Source organism: Centruroides vittatus, unplaced genomic scaffold (assembly GCF_030686945.1).
Source record: "Centruroides vittatus isolate TY-2023 unplaced genomic scaffold, ASM3068694v2 contig_1776, whole genome shotgun sequence".
Lineage (NCBI taxonomy): Eukaryota > Metazoa > Arthropoda > Arachnida > Scorpiones > Buthidae > Centruroides > Centruroides vittatus.
The window spans coordinates 817,778-836,102 of record NW_027121087.1 but is presented as its reverse complement, the minus strand read 5'-3'; the positions used below and the strand labels follow the sequence as shown (position 1 = coordinate 836,102).

Genomic DNA, 18,325 nt, shown 5'->3' with positions numbered 1-18,325 from the left:
TACATTTATTTTTTTAAATTTTAAAAATAATTTTAAAGTTATACTTCTATTAAAGAATACACATTGTAAAGAACATTTTGATTTTAGATTATTTAAAAACTTATATTTATAATGTATTTATAACGTTTACATAACATATATAAATATTAGCAATACGATTACTTTGAATTAATATTAAATTTTAATGATTCACAAAAAATTATATTGTAACAATTTGACAAATTAAATATTAGTAACTTTAAATATCTATAATATAAAATTATTTAACAGTTAGTAATATATTTAATTTAATTACATTTAGAAAATTTGAAAAAGCAAATATCTTATAGAAAGATATGAACTTGCAAATCTTATCCGATACATAAACGTGAGTATACATAAGCTATGCTATCTAAACCTTCTCAGTTGAAATAGTATATTACAATAAGGATTATTTATTTCCATCAAACCAATCACTATGTTAACAGGCATGAGTTTGGCAACATAGCTTGAATTACATTTTAAATTATAATGTTCAAATACTTTTTCACAAAATCGATAATATAATATTAAAACAAAATTTATTAAATGCACTTCAGAGGCTTCATCAGTAAGGTGGAATACATTTTATTGATGAAATCACCAGTATTAGAGAAAGCAAAAGGTACTAATACAGTAAATTAATAATATTTTTAATACTGTATTTTTAATTTTATGAAATAGTGTTTGATTATTATTGATTACTTTCAATGAGATTTAGAAATTACATATTTCATTCTAGACTATTATTTTTCCAAACATATCTGAATTTAAATTAATAACATGTAAAATGACCCAATTCAATTAGTGTTGTCAAATGATTCAATATTTATATCTGAAATGTCACGTCATCAAATCATTAATTGCTTAATTAACCAAATTATAGCTCATTTTTGGGTAACTATTAAATATTTAACAATCTCTTTGAGATAATATGCATAAACTTTCAACCTCTGAAAACAACTTTTTACACATATATAAACAGCTAAGCCTGATTAATTATGGCAACTGTTTAGCTTTAAAACAACTTTTTACGTATCAGAAAAATAAATTTTAAATTTTACCTGTGGTTTAGTGAATGCCTAATAGGACTACTACTTGGAGAATCTTGTGGTCCCCACATTACAGAATTAGAAGGGCTTAATAATGGAAAATCATCTGAACTCATTGACATATATGTCCCTCTCATATGCATATCAAAATCATCCTAAATAAATATAATATCATCATACAATTAGTAAACATAATATTTTATTTTTAAATAAATACATTATGAAAATCCATATATAAACATCTTATACAGCTTTTAGCCATTGCAAGAAACTGAATTAAAGCTTAATGTATCTATTTAAAACTTTATGGGTCTACATAAAACAAATATTTATTACATTAAATTATTCAATAATAATTTTAATAAAAATTTTTTAAGTAATTAATGTTATAAATTATATTTTTGTATTAAATAAGCATTGTCAGTGGTTCAAATATATTCAAAACAATACAAGAAATGTAGAATAATTTAAGTTAAACATATTTATTAATTTCTTTTGTAAGAGATAAAACTTCCGAAATTAGTCATTATTTACATTTTTCATAGCTAATTTTTCTACGGTTAGTACTAATTACAATTTTATTTCTCACTTATAAAAAAATATTAAGAAATTTAAATAAATTTTAAAATAATATATTAAAAAAATTTTTCAATTTAAGATTAAGTAATTTATTAGTCTAATTAAACTATTTTATATAACCTTTTAAAAACATTTAAATTAAAAATAAAACTAAAAATTTTATCTTTTGAAAAACAATATTAAAATAATCAAAAAATTATTTAAATTCTATTATTATATAAATTCCGGTTAATTTAACATATTATTCTTCTAAAGAGAGGATTGAAAATTTTAATTTTGAAACAATACAATAATTTAAAAAATATATCAAAATTCTTGCATCTCAAATGTAACATAACGTGAAAAATTAAATATATTTTTGTATTTTCTTTTTTTTTCCTGAAGTTATTTCTATATATGGAATAGGAATAGCTGATAATGGTTTTCAAGAACACCACAGACAATACACACACCACTAAATTTAAAAATTTTATTTTATTCCTTACAAATGTACTTTGACTATATAGCCTTCATTTGGACACTTTGGCTAAAGAATTTGTAATATTTTTAATTCTACACTAATTATGGAAATAAATATAGATTAGAATTAATTTATATAATAAAAATAAATTCATAAATTTAATTGATGACAAGATCCAAAGACAAATATATAATTAAAAATTCTGTATAATAGAAGAACATTAAAAATGATTAACAGTGTGTGTTCATAACCTGTTCTTTTTTCACCCAACTCAGGAATTTATCATATACTTTTACATTGTGCTACCACCAGAGAAACAATTTTTACATACTGAAGTAGAAAAAAAGCCTCAAATTAAAAGTCGACTTGCTGTGAGACTTTTTGTGTTCCCGAGGTGAGTTCACCTGGTTTCAAATGAATTTTTAAAGTTATAATTTAAAAGTTAATTTTATGGATATTACTTCTGTAATGTATTTTCTTACTTTATTCTTTTATTAGTCAAATATTTTTAACTTATTGTTCAGTATATTAAGTGAATATTTTTATTTATTCTTAATTTTATATATTTTTTTCTTAAACTAATCTTTTATATATTTAAAAACTAAAATTAAAAATAACAATTAGGTAAAACTCTTGATCACAACAAAATTTTAAAATAACAATATAATAGAAACAGAATTATAGTGTAAATAAAAGAAAATTTTATACAATTATATTGAAGAGTTATTTGCAAAATTTGAGCAGATTCAAAATTCAAAATGCTATCAATTTTTTAAAATAATTATTTTTGAAAGTTTCATTATTCAGTTTTATTGTTTGCTATCAATATTATACTATATGAATATCATCATATAATTTAAACATTATTTTAACATTATGTTAAAGTAATCATATTAATTTAACATAATGTTAAAATAATATTTAAGTTCAATATATCTTCAGTTAATTAAAATGTATCTTTTAGTTTAAACATTTATATTGTAAAACTTCTGATACTAAAGTTGTTAGTTTCATACATTTTAATAACTTCCATTTCCTTAACAGATTATATATTATATAGTAAAAAAGCCATAATAAGTGGTTATACAAATTTAAATCAATGGATTATTTTTGGGCTACATTTTAAGTTAATTAAATAATATAATTTGGCTTATAAAGATAAGCCAAATATGACATAATATTAATAATTAATCTTAACACAACATTGTTAGGCTCACCATCCACATCGTGTAATTAACTTAGATACAGCATTAAAATAATCTGGAAAGTTAGACTTCTGACCGACTATGGAATTTGGGCTTAACTTCTATCATTTATTTTTATACAAATTAAGTCATTTGCTAAATTAATATACTGTATGCAGGTTTAATCTAATTAATTAAATAAAAAGATAAAGAAATAATTAAATCATCTTACCCCTAATGATAAATCATTTTTTCCACTTGAGATGATTGCTGAACTATCAAGTTTAAGGTCAAGATTTGCAAATCTATCTACAGGACTCTCTAAACTTGGCAAATCAGGGGTATTTGATTTACTACTTTGGAGATCAGTTATGCTGCCACTCTAAAAATATGGACATATTTATATTAAATACATTCTATGAAAAAAAGAAAGGGTTTCTAAATGTATGAATTAGTTTAATATAAAGATATAAAACAACTGAATAAAGAATGTAGTTTGGTAATACTAGAAATCTAAATCAACATGTATTTTCATATAATTAATGCACTGCTGATGATGCAAACTACATTGTGATGATTAGCAGAATTTTCATTTCAAAATTCTGCCTATCATTGTTGGACAACATATGTAATTACTATAAAAATATATTTACAATTTTGACTTCAAAACAGATATGTTTAATTCTGATAGAATTACAGTACAATTGTAGATGTAATAAAAATTAATTGTTAACTGTTAAACTCTTATTATAATAGGTAAAGCTTTTTAATTGTTTTGGTGTAAAAGAAAGATAATATTTAAACTGAATGATTAAATTTCATCTTCATATATTTCCTTATTATTGATAAATGTTCACTTTATATTTACGTTACACATAAAATTTAATAAATTCTTTAAGAAAAGAAAGAATTCCATTAAAAATTTAATGATTTTAATTTCATAACATACTCATAAAGTATACATTTTACATTCAATTACTAGAAAAAAAAATTTAAATTTTTGTATTAATGATTTTATTAGAAATACTTAAAAGATTTATGTAAAATTTTAATTAAACATCTTTAAATAAATATGAATATTGCAGATTAATAAAAGAATAAAATAAGACTAAGTTTGTGGTTAGATAGCCTCTCTGTCAAGATAAGCATTTATTAAAATCTAAAAGTGCTTCAGAGTGTATTTATTTATTTAATTTGCATTAGTTCCAAAAAACAGAATTTTTTGTCCAATTTCTTTAATTAAAATTGCAATACCAAATGAACAGCCAGATTCTTTTTTGGACTATAAGGTTAAATAATTACCAAGCAATTTAGCAGGAGGCAAGCTGCCTTATAGACTGATAAAGAATCTGGCTGTTCATTTGATATTTGAAATAATTATTGTGCAAGTTGTATTTATTATATATATGAATATTGTAATATTTATCAGTCAAAACTTTTGTAATTATAAAATTAAATTATAGAGGACTTTGAAATTAATTTTATAATATTACTAAAAAATAATAATCTTATTTTAAGTAATGATTATTTTAATATTAATTTATAAACAAAAATGAATAAAATACCTTTGATAATGACAAATCTGATGATGTACCACAAGAATCTGGTGATGATAGAGAATCCTCTCTGTAACTAAGAAATGGATCATTAGTTAAAGGACTACTTAAATTACTACTATTATTGCTTCCCACAGAGAAACATGGATCATCAGAAAGCAATCCATAATCTGGAGTGAGTTTGCAATCACCATAAGCTTCAGAAAACAGCACATCATTAAGCATATCTGGAAAAATTAGAAATACAGTTAATTATTATTTGGAAAAGATTATTAGTTTTCAATTTATAAGCTGTAATTTAAAAACAATGTGTAACAAACTAATAAAATAATATTAAACTAAAAACTAAATATTAATAAAATATTTTATTAATAAATATAGAATTCGATTTCATTAATTGTTGAACAGTGAAACAACAAATGCTGATTGATATTCAACAATTATAAATTAATGAATTTATGTAAATGTTATGATTAATCCCAGCGGAAATAATATTTTTTTTTTGACATCTTTCAATTGATATAAAAAAATTAAATATTTTAAAATTTTCAAGGAAGTTGCAATTACACTTTATTTTTAAAGTATATAATATATTTTCTTAACAGTTAAGTTTGATTACATATAAATCAACTTTTTAATACTTGAAAAAGTTTTATAAAATAATTTTATTAGAATTTACAAATATACTTTTCAATGAAACTATTATATAATATTCATTAATTTATTTTATAAGAATTTAAAGTAGATTTTAGTGAAAAATTTTGTAGCATGAATATTTTAGATTATATAATTATTTCAATTTTACTTCTGATCATTAAAATGATTTGAATTAAGTTAATTATAAGAAAATCATTCTTATTTCTGTAGAATAAAAATTTGTTAGACTAGTTTTGTATAAAAAAATGATAAAATAATTAAACTGTAAAAATACATTCAGAGTTTTTATAATTAGATGGATTTTACAAAGTTATAAATTTATTGATAACATTTTTATAATTATATAAAAAATCAACCTGACTTAAACAGTGACACTGGATTTGAATTGAGTTACAATATGGTTAATTAATCATAAAAATATTACATGATTTGGACTAAAGACAGTCCAACCTTGTATTAAATTTAATAATTAAAAATAAAAAAAATTAATTTAGAACATCCTGAAAGAAAAGAACAATCTGAAGTGAGACTCAAATCCACAATCTTGCTTACAAATATAGATGTTTAGCCCGCACACATTACAGACTTTTCGATCAGCCAATAGTTTGATCAGTCTTTAAATTACATGAAAACATGTGCAAGTGTGCACACTCAAACAGTTTGAAATTGGTCGATAATAAAGTTTAATGGTAGTATGATTCCCTTCAAACTCAATAGTTTGTCAACTATTGGCAGTCGGCAGATAGTTGGAGATATGCTGCTAGCATACTTTAAACAGTATGGCGGACAATGCTAGCATGCAGACTATTGTAGACTATTTAGTTGGCTGTATCCCCTTTTGTTATGGCTGGTCCAATTAATTTAACAAGTTCGTTAAAACTGGTTATGCTCATTCTATAAAAAGCAAAAAACTTTTTCAGATAGTCTAGTAGTTTAGAATGCAGCATGTAAAACATTTGTAGTGCTCCATCACTATTTTGTATATGTACATTTTTTTTTTCTTTATTTTTCTCGCGTATCGGGATCGGCCCTGCTTGGGAGCCATATATTGTCGCGTTTTTTTTTTGTAAAATACATTGTCGCGTTATTTTTGTAAAATTTTCCGTTGTCGCGTACCTCCGTTTGTGGCAACTCGTGTGACTGACCAAAAGCCCCGGATGGCGAAGCGTTATAAAAAGGTGTGTCTAACGTGCAGGAGTACCCTTTTTGCTTCCTGGGACTTGGCCGAGGTAAGAGGAAACACGCCAGCGGACGGATATAGGAGTGAGAAGCTCGGACATAGAAGATAAGCGGGGAAGGACGGATAGTGACTGGACTGAGGTCGTGAGATAACTGGTGTGCATCCACAAGGCAAGCCTACTGATAGCGTAATCAAGGTGGCTGTGAGAATTACGATAAGGAGGACAACCTATTAGTGTGTGTAGTACGCCGATCTGTTGTGAGGTCTTTGTTCTGTACGAATGATATTCAACGTATTTAGTCAGTCCAGCATGTACACATCAGTGTTACATATTGTATATATACTGTTAGAATAAGCGGGTTTTTGTTTATTTTGTAATTAATATACTAGTGATTTTGAATGTTATACGTTTTTTGTTCATATTTATAAAATTTAGCATTTCCTTCTTAGTATTTACGTGTCATTTCTTGTACGGCCCTTACTTTTCCTCACCAATTGTGAGACCGATCTTTACCGGTACATTACTCACTACACTTTCCTCGCAATAACCTATCATTATATATTGGATGTACCCAATACTCTTGGGCTTCTTTTCTTAAAATTTTTCTCCTTTGTTTTATAATAAGGGCAATAATAGCACCTCTTCTCCACAACATTTTTGTCAAAACACAAGCGTTCAATCGAAGTGCAGCTTATCGACTAAAGCAATCGAACAACTAGCTATTGGCTAGTCTGCACGCCCACCACCAACCAAACAGTTTAGTTGTAGCAGTATACATTCCAATTTGACTAAACTATCGTATGATAATTTAGTCTGTAATGTGCGTGGGGTCTTAGCCATATTATAGACTGATTAAAATCCAGGTGGCATTCATTGTTTATTAGAATTTTTATGTTAAACATTACTAAAAATATTGCAAAATTTTGAAGTTTATTTAATTTTTACAAATATCAATATTTTGCTTGCTTAATGTAAAGCTAACTATTGATATATCAATACAAAAATTAAAGTAATTTTGAAAAAGTGTATCAAACAAGAACTATCATAAATCTGTAGTTTAAAAATACAATATTGATACATGAATAAAATTTATATTTTTATAATTATAAATAAAAAAATGAAGTAAATTAGCATGTTTTTAGATTTATTAACTTATTTATTTGTTATAAATTATGTAATTTTAAAAATACATGTAATCTATTTTCATTAACTAAATCTTTACATGATTTCAAAGTTTACACATTGTTTTATGAACTTTTAAGTCAGGAGAGTAGATTCCAACTTTAGTATATAACAAGCAGCACACCACCTTTCTCACTTAAAATAGTGCAAGATTGAAAAATAAAAATATTAACTATTAATAAATTAACAATGTTTTTATAAACCTTAAAATTACATTTCTTTCTATAAAAATACAATAACTTCTATTTTTAATTAATTTATAATAATATTAAAATTATTCTAATTAGTTAACAATAATTACTTTTCATTTATAGTCTGAATTTCCAATAAAAATGTTGGTTGATGTTACCTATGGTTCCAAAATGGCAGCTCGTCTCTGATTCCAGCAAATAGAAGAAAGGAAACAGTGGGGACGCACGTTCTAACCTAACCTATTCTAATAATTTTGTTGGTAATAATTATGGTAATTTATTAGAATAGGTTAGGTTAGGTTAGAACGTGCGTCTCCACTGTTTCCTTTCTTGTATTTGTTGGAATCAGAGACGAGCCGCCATTTTTAAGGTGACCAACTGTACTCATTTACTGAGTTTTGTACTCTTTTTTCACAAACCGTACTCTTTTCAAATCCTGTACTCTGAAAGTACTCATTTGTATAATTTTATACTCATTTGTATTTCTAAAACATTTTTTAGATTATTTTATTTCAATTTTATTAATTAAATATTTAAAATTATTTTGACAGCGATTTGAATTTCACGCGCGCATATTGCTTGCCGTTTCCGGCACGTCAGAGGACAGGGCAAACACCAGACACGAGTTTGACAGTGATTTGAATTTCGTGCGCACATATGGCTGCCGTTTCCAGCACAATTGAGAGGCCATATTATGTACCTGGAGAGATAGATAGATACTACAGACCTCTTTTTCTAACAACGTCAAAATTACATTTGTGAAAAGAGATGGACATATCTATCTCTCCAATATTTGTGTACGTAATCCCCAGGCTGATCTTTGATGTGCAGTATGTACAGCATGCTTGACAGTCTTGACGCATGCGTAGTGTGTACGGCAAAGTGTACTCTTTTTGAACAAAAAATAGTTGGTCACCTTACCATTTTGGAACCATAGGTAACATTTTGGTTAATGTTTTATGATAAATTTCCTCACAGATTTAAGTAATGTATTTAAAATCTATTGTTTTATATATAAAGAATATAGATAACATTTCATACAGTGAATTTTTGGTATAAAGATTAGAATGGAAATATCTGAAAATTTTTAAATAACAACAAAAAGCTGTCATTCAAACTGTAGTTTTTAAAAAAGAAATATAAATCTTTTTCAATAAATCAAATGTAATCATCGGTTGTAAACAAAAAGTGACATTTCATTAGACCATAAATACCGACAAGAATTTGTATCATACTATAGTTCACTGTAGTAAATTTAAAAAAAATTAATTTTATATTATGTTGTATTATTATAAGTGATTAATATGACAATAAACTATTATAAAGATCACAAGTAACTTGCTGTGTTTAATTAAATGAAAATCCTAATTATCCCATTTACAATTTCTACAACAATGTACTGCATGTAATGTACAGTACAATTAATCATTATAGCATTTAATATCAGTGTACAATATGGTATTTTAATTTTATTACTACATTAAAAAAATGTAATAATGTCTTGTAGTATAATGCTGGATGGTAATTAAATTTAAAATTTATAAACTTAAAAATTAATTTTTGAAGACACAGTCTGTTGAGGTAGGAATAAATTGTGATTCCTACTTGGAGACTGCAGCTTATACTTGGCCATCAAGCAGCCTACAAAGAAAGATCGATTGTCAAAAGTGTATTCTGGAACCTTGAAATAGAATAAATGGTGATTCCTACTTCAACAGACTGTCTTCAAAAATTAATTTTTAATTTTTTAAATGAAATGATGAGATGTTACATATGCTTTGTTTATGCTATATCTACTGTAAATTTTTAATTTTCTATTATTTTTCAAGAAACTCAGAAGCTTATTATATTATGAGTCCAGCAGAAGAGTATATATATATATAAATTTCTTGATATTGCAAATATATATATATATATCAATTCACATTACTTCACCAGCACAACGGTGTACTAAAAGGTGTGTTATATTTGTTTATTGTCCAGATTTATGAGGATTTAATTTTGAGAATTATATTATATTTATCGAACTTTTAAATTTCTTGATATTGCAAATATAAAATAGAAAAATAAAATATTCACAGCAATATAATATAATGTGTATATTATAGAAATCCAAAAACAGAAAGAAATCAAAAAATATTTAAAATATTAATATATAAAATTATTATTCTAAAATAAGAAATGAAAAAATCTTATTTACCTGGTGTTAAAGTAGACATGTCCAATGGAATGCAGACATCACCTGCCTGTGGAGCTAAGTGAGTCAAATCTTCAGGTTCATCTTTCAGTACTGAAAGAAATGTAAACAGCAAAGTGAAAATTAAATTTAAACTAATTATTTAATATGTTAATTTAAATTATCAAAACAGAATTTTGTTTTGTCAAAACACTTGTTTTAAACAGAATTTAAATTCTGTTTAAAACAAGTGTGCGTTAATAAAATGGTTTTATAACAAATCTGACTTAACCTTACCTGTCAAACCACTCTTATCATCTATAAATGTGAGAAAACCTTTATTCATGTCTGCAGTACGAGGAGCAAAAATACTTTTGGTGCTGATTTGAGGCCCGGAAGATACGTTAGTGGTGGGTTGGACAGTTACTTTCTGTTCTTGGCACTTTACTTGTTCCGTAGATACAATTTCATCTTTATTTACTGTGCCACTGAAATCAGATAATATTTTGTTTTAGATGCATTGTATTAAAGAAAATTTCTCAACTAAAACACTTTTCTAAATAAATACTTTGGAAACCTGTTCTATACTTTAAAAAGTAATTTTTTCTTATATTAGAAAAAAAACTAGGTCAAACTAAAAATATAAATTATAAAATTTATTTAACAAAAACATTAGAAATATATTTTTTTAAATGTTATATAATTATTAAAAGTACACAGACAATTGTTCTTATCATTTATTTCGCCATTCAAATATTTTTGCTGTTTCATTCTTGTGCCAGATCATAATTCAAGCTAATACAATGCTCCATCACAATAGTTAACCAAACTCTTGACTAAGCATATTCTTATGACATAACTGACAAAGATAGTGTATGTGCAATGAATCAATAAATGTAATTGCTATCATTAAAATAGAATTCTTATTTGAAATTAATGCGAAAGTTTTTATTTAAGATATAATTTTGCTAATTTTATTTTCTAATTTGTATTTTTTTTTTAATTAAAACTTATAGTTAAACAAGCTTTTATTTTTTTTATAACTTAATTTATTATTATATTTTAATTTTTCCAATACAAATCTATTTTGATAAATTAAGTGTAGATACTAATAAACTGCTTATATTAAGTTAAAATTAGTTAAATATAGAAAAATAAATACTATCTATAACAAGAACTGCTTTGCATCCAATGTTTTATTATAAGATTTTACGCTATTTTATGTTATGATTAAGCAGAATAAAATCTTAGATCTTAACTACCTTAAAACAATAAAATTTAAACATTGTACTAAATTTTATAAATATACAAATTTTTTAAATCACTACAGAGCTTATGGACTTTATCTATAAACTTACACTTATAACTTTTGTACATTTAATACAAAAAAATACATTTTTTTATATCTACTAAAGTATATTTAAGTATATTTAGTAGATAACATTATATTTTTTCTTATATCTTTCCATGATATTTATATTGGTGTAAAAGTAATCATCATAATTAAATAAATACCATATAACAACATAAAATGAAGATATTGTGAAAATTCTCACTCACTTGATAAATGTTCAAAGTTAAGCAAAGTGCTTGTAAATACTAGAATTTTCTTTTGAGGGTATTGTAGTTGAATGATGTAACTTATTATAAGTTTAAACAATATTGATTACATCATTGCTGGTTAGACAACAAAAATGTAAAATTACTTTGAATTATGTATTGCCTGTTACTCCATTAATTTATTAAATTACTATATTCAGATGATTGATATAAGCATATTATTATGATTTGTGTAATTCTTTAAAATTTTTGTATGAAGAAAAAAACTGTTCATTTTCAAATCATACATTAAAAAGTATTTTAAATATCTTTAGATATAATTTTATTTATATAATAAAAAAATACAAAAAACCCAATAATTATTCCAAATATCAAATAAGAGCCTGATAGAGTAATTTGGCTGTTTAAGACTAAATAATTACTAAGCAATTCGGCAGGAGGCAAGCTATCAGGCTACCGTCTCTTTTTAAATACAGATCGAAGCTTGGAAGATTACCTCCCATCAAATTTCTTGGTAATTATTTAGCTTTAATAGCCTGATGTAGGAATCTGGCTGTTTGTTTGATATTTATCGTTCTATTTATTATATAATTTAAAATAAAAGTTTATCCTTACTTTTCTATGAAAAATGAAAATTAATAATAATAGATAAAAATTATCATGCATGTAAAGACAATAATTGTAAGTTCTCATATTCTCTAAGTTAACATATTAGTTTTGTGAAAAATTTTTAATATTTATCAGAAGAAATATTTGCATTTTAATGAGAGAACATTATTACTTTTTTAAATTTTTTACTTCTCTGCTTTTTTTTTAAATTGTATCATTACATTTGCTCATTAATTCTCTAGTAATTAAATTTTTTGTTTAAAAAATTTCAGAATTTATAATTTTCTTATTTCATTGTTAATATTACATGACTATATAATTTTTATCCATTAGAATTATTATAATCATTAATAGAAAAATGAATATTTGTTAGTAGAAGTAGAAAGTACAATTTCATTAAATATCTTAATGAAATATGAAAAAAACCATACTCTAACATGAATAATGCTAACAGCAAAAGATCTTAAAGCATGATTCTGTTTTAATACTAAATAAACTGTTAAATATTATTCAAATAAAAGGAGTTTATCCACATAATTTTAAAAACATTACTACTATAGTATTTCATATATAGTAAAATTATATTAAATATAACCTTAGGTAAACGCTAAGTATATTGATAATACATTTACAGCATAATCTTGCTAATCTGAACTAATTATTATATGATGACTGTTCAGATTAATAAATTACATATAAAGAAATAAAAGTCAAAAAGTGCTATATCTAGACAAAAACAACTAGGCTATCTAGAAAAACTTTTCATTGGATTTGGGACATACATTTATATTAAATTGTGTAGTACATATAAATTTTACAAATTTATCAAAATTTTAAAAAATAATCTTTGACTTCTTGTTTTTGGCTGGAGCAACTAGCAGAAAAAGTTCAGACTAAACAGGAGTTTGGATTGGTGAAAGAGCAATGCATTCAAAAAAACAAAAATGAAGAAGACTAATTTAAAAACCTTTTTTTAATTACTATTTATTTAACTTAAATTTATGTATTCAAAATAAATTTACTTATTTCAAATGACTGTATTTAAAACTTAAAAAATCAAGAATTAGAAGAATTTAAAAAGTTTAAGGCATACAAATTTAATTTGTTACTGGGCTTGTATGCTACTTGTTAATGAATTACTTTATTTAAGACTGCTTATGAGTCATTCAAATATGACGTCACCAATTTTAAATTCTTTTTGTCTACCTATCCCCTACCTGTCACATTTTGTCATCAATATTTAGACATGCTGGTGTAACATTTGATCTACTACCCACTTATATTAAAATCAAGCATTTCTGTAAAACAGATCTACAGTACATAAATTTATTCATACTTCCTGTCAAGGTGACGCTAATTTTAAAAAGAGGCAAAAGAAAAAAAAATAAAATTCACCGATTTACCGCAGAAGAAGTAACTCCTAGACTAAAGATAATATATATTATAGACTGATTTATCTTTCAGTTGTATCTTTATCTGTAATTTGTAAAGGTTAAGTTGGCAGCATTATTCTTTCATATTAAAAGTTCTTCTACACTGCTTACAACAGAACATATTTAGTACTACAATGCTTCTGCTAAAGTTCAACTATTTAAATAAATAAGAACTTACTGTGTGACTATTGATAAAAAATATTTCTGATAATAATTTTGGAAAAAAAAAGTTATTTCAAATAGGAAAATTTTTGAGTATCTTTAGGACATCATTCTATCAACACTAACACTCTCCCATCTCATTACAAAATTTGTACATATCTTCCTCCCAAAGTGTGGACATCATATCTGAAAGATCCTTTATACAAAAATTTTGAAGATTTTACTAATTCTTTTAATCCTTTATCTCAAGCCAGCTACTTCAATTCATTGAATTATTATACTTAGAATACAGTACCTAACATAATAATAATTTGAAATTTTCAAACAACTATAAAATTTCCTTTTTTAAAAGAAGTTTTATAGTTAATTTAATACTTTCATTTAAAATTATTTCTGATATAGTATTATGTAACTATGAAAATACATAAGCATCAAGTTTCATTCATTTTTATATTGAAAATAAACATATAAAATCATGAAGAGATATATTCTTTTGATTCAAATGTTTTCTTATTAATGAGTAAAAAATTAACAAAGATACTGAAGTATCCATTGTATTAAATAATTATTTGAAATTCTTTTTAATAAATTATATGAAATTTTTTAAACTCTTAATAACAATATACTAAATTTTATTATTATTTCTTACATATATTAATTATACATAAGAATTTTTTAGTTGATATCATTGTGTATTTGAAATTAATATTGTTATAAAATGTTATTTAATAATACAACAATCCTTTCTGTAACTGTACCAGCATTAAATATAATGTAACCATTATAACCATTTACTATGCAGTAAACATTTATTAATCTAATGTTTTCAATCTACTTTGATCTCTTGAAGATCTATTAAGAAGAATGTTAGATTAATAAATATGTACTGCATAGTAAATGGTTATGTTTTGTGGTGTGAATATACAGTAGACTCTTGATAACTTGAAGTGGAAGAGCAAGAAATATTTTAGAATTAATAAAATTATGTAATAGAAACAAGTATTTTAATGAGATTATAAATATATAATATAAACAATGTAGATAGACTTAATACATTATAGTAAAAACTTGATTTAACATTTTCCAAGGAATCAGTGAAAAAAGGTTACATCATAGACTACATAAAATCTAAATATCATTAAAAACATGCCAGAACATACAAATATGTGTGATATACATACATTAAGAATAGATAAGGTGAAAGGAAACAGTGTAAATGCTTTCATAAAAGCCTTTATTTCACATAATATAATAATATAACACAATTGGCCCATGTAGATGTTTTACATAAAGGTAATGAACTAATATATGAGATAATGAAAGATAATGCTGCCTATTGAAACTAGTTAAGGATATATGTTTGTTTCCTGTTAAGAATTTGATGTATCTTCATCTTTAACAGGACAACAGAATCTATGATAAACTTGTCATAGAAACTGACATTGTTTTACCCTGCTTGTTATGCCAATCTGCAAGTCCAGCAGGCCGCCAAGGCTCCAAAACTACAAAATATAACATCCTCTCAATGTCACAGAATGACAAAATTATAATTTCTGGTAAACTTTTCAATCACATTGCACAATCCTCCTCTCACACTTCTGTACTTTTATCACATATTTTATTAAAAACTATTCCATGCCTCTTAAATTTATCCAGCAAACCACTGCTTAATTTGAGTCTGACATGTCCTACTTGTTATCCAAATTATTCAGTTTTTTTCCTCTAAGAAATGTTCCACTGACAGGAATATTCTTGTCACTACACTATAAAAACCACTTCACAGCGTGCACATTTCAGCATCTGGATACTCATATTTATGCTTTCTTTTCTGTTCTGTCTGATTCTGTTCTTCATTGAAGCTTTCTAAAATCTTCTTTTTTAATTTTTGATTTTTTCTTTTTGCTTTCCTTCAGTCTTTTATGATGGATATTTTTTCTGCTATTGACAAAGTCTTTAGAAATGGTGAACAAAGAGACCTAGCTACTTCAGATATGGTCAATAAACTAATTAAATTATCATTATCAGTGAGAAAAATGAAATTTATACAGAATGAATATTCAGTCCCAATTTAGGTGATACATATAGACAAACCCATAAATTTGATTAGCCAGTTTGTGTGTAAAAAGATTTATTGGCAACAGAAATTCTTACAGATATGAAAAATACTTTAGGAGTCTCTGTTCCTTCATTTTCATCCATTTCCAAATGGACTACTGAATTTAAATGTAGTTGCAAAAGCCTAAAAGATGATTCTTGCAATAGATGTTTTCAGATATCTAATAGCGCATCAACACCAGAAATCATTAACAAAGTTTATGACATAATTTTGCAAGATTAACAATTATAGTAAAGATATATTTGACACAACTAAAGCTGTAAGTATCTCAGATGGATTGGCATTTCATATTTTGACTGAAGAGTTACATATGAAAAAACTATCCACAATATGGATGCCATGTTTGTTAACAATTGAACAAAAATGCATTCATGCTCAAATTTTCAGTGTGTCTAGACCAGGGATAGCAAATCTTTTTGAGCCCACATGCCATATAGTAAGCATACGTAGTTTAAAGATGTTTGTGTGTGCCAAAGTGTTACACTTCAAATAATGATATTTTAAAAAATGAATGAATATGGTTTAATTACAAGAAATGTAAAAAAGCTGATTAAAAAAAAGGATAATCAGGTGATAATCCAAAAGAATGATTGAAAGACAGATGATAAATCAAAATTGTATGATTTGTTACGTGCCAGATGATTTCTTATATGCTACTTTGGGTATGCATGCAATAGGTTCGCCACCCCTGACTAGACTGTTTCAAGAAAAATACAAATGATTTTGTGAATATATTTGTTACACGCAGATGAGATTTGGGTCTACCCTACACACCAGAAACAAAGAAGCAGTCAAAACAATGGATAAAATCTAGATGCTCAGTACTAAAGAAGGCAAAGACAGTTCCACCTGCAAGAAAATTCTTGGCATTGGTTTTATGAGATGCTAAAAAAAATTATTTTAATAGATTCTTCCAAAGTGTAAAATAATAACAGAAAAGTTATTATTTTACACTATGCTAACCTTTTGGGCCAATTAGACAAAAATGTTTACGAAAAGATACTAGGATTAGCACAGAAAAAAAGCCAATGAAAAGTCAAAGTTTTTCACCAAGACAATGCTGCTGTTTACAGAAGTGTTTTCATAATTGAAAATTCAAAAAATTAAAGTATAATTCTCTGCCACACGTGTCTTATTCACCTGATTTAGCACCATTTTAATTTTTATCTATTTCCAGATCTGAAAAAATTGTTGGAAAGAAATTTTCTTCAAAAATGAAAAGTGATAGCAGCAGTAAATGGTTATTTTGCAGAACTTCCATAATCACACTTCAGGGATGGAATAATGTCTTTAGAGCATCACTGGACAAAGTGTATTGATAATATGAGAGACTATATTGAAAAATAAAAATAATTTCAGAAATATATAAACCATTTTTTCTATTTCATTCCAAGAAATTTTTGAATGATCCAGGTATGCAATACTAATCTTCAATTTTATGATAATATTGTCTGTTCCCTTGAAAATGAAAAAGAAAGCACACAAAATTACATGTTAAATAAAGTTTCCAGACCTTATCCTATAGAAATGTATTGAGTCTATAGGAGTTAAGTTCAGACAAAAAATAAAATTAAAGTTAACAAGAATTTCAAGTTAAGAAAATTTGACTTACTGAGTCTCTTATAATAATAATAATTACTTTTCATCAATTATAGCCAAACCTATTTTTCATTCATTGCACACTAAGACAGCTTAGGAAGTTAATTATATTTTTTAAAATAAACATAAAAAATTCTTTTAATTTAAATTTTCTAAATTTTTAATTTATTTAAAACCTAGTGTTTAAACACTAGGTTTTAAAATTTTCATTAATAAAATCAATTATTTGTGATCTAAATTTATGACTTATATTCAAAAATAGTTTCACTTTTGAAATATGATGAAATAAAATTAATAAATTCATAATTAGTAAAATAACTGTTAGTTAATATGAACGACAATATGAAACTGCTGCAGAATAATATATTTTTTTTTATTTAAATAAAGCACACTTTATTTATATAGTGTGCGCCAGAAATAGTAGTATAAGTTAAGCAAGATTCTTCAACATTAAAAAGTATAATGTTTAGTAAGACTTTGCATTTCAGTTTCATGTAATAGATGTACTGTACTTTTTAAAGTCTCATAGTATCTTAAATGTTAAACATTTAAGATACTATGAGACTTTAAAAGATCATGAAATATAATTAGAAAAAAAATCACTTCACAG

General features: G+C 25.0%; 1 protein-coding gene and 1 long non-coding RNA gene across 2 annotated transcripts in view; one reads left to right on the top strand and one right to left on the bottom strand.

The window, feature by feature from the left end:
• The window catches only part of LOC136969289 (hypoxia-inducible factor 1-alpha-like), a 102,335-nt gene that overhangs the window by 8,332 nt on the left and 75,678 nt on the right, over window positions 1–18,325 (bottom strand). Inside the window, exons 8-12 of the mRNA XM_067263401.1 lie at window positions 10,534–10,724; window positions 10,261–10,350; window positions 4,859–5,076; window positions 3,526–3,675; window positions 1,083–1,225 (exon numbers count right to left, since the gene is read on the bottom strand). Of these exons, the coding sequence (XP_067119502.1) occupies window positions 1,083–1,225; window positions 3,526–3,675; window positions 4,859–5,076; window positions 10,261–10,350; window positions 10,534–10,724 (792 nt within the window). The remainder of the gene's footprint in view (window positions 1–1,082; window positions 1,226–3,525; window positions 3,676–4,858; window positions 5,077–10,260; window positions 10,351–10,533; window positions 10,725–18,325) is intronic.
• LOC136969290 (uncharacterized) lies at window positions 2,405–17,486 on the top strand. Its single transcript, XR_010879800.1, has 2 exons — window positions 2,405–2,503; window positions 17,294–17,486. It is a non-coding gene; the product is annotated as an uncharacterized lncRNA (long non-coding RNA).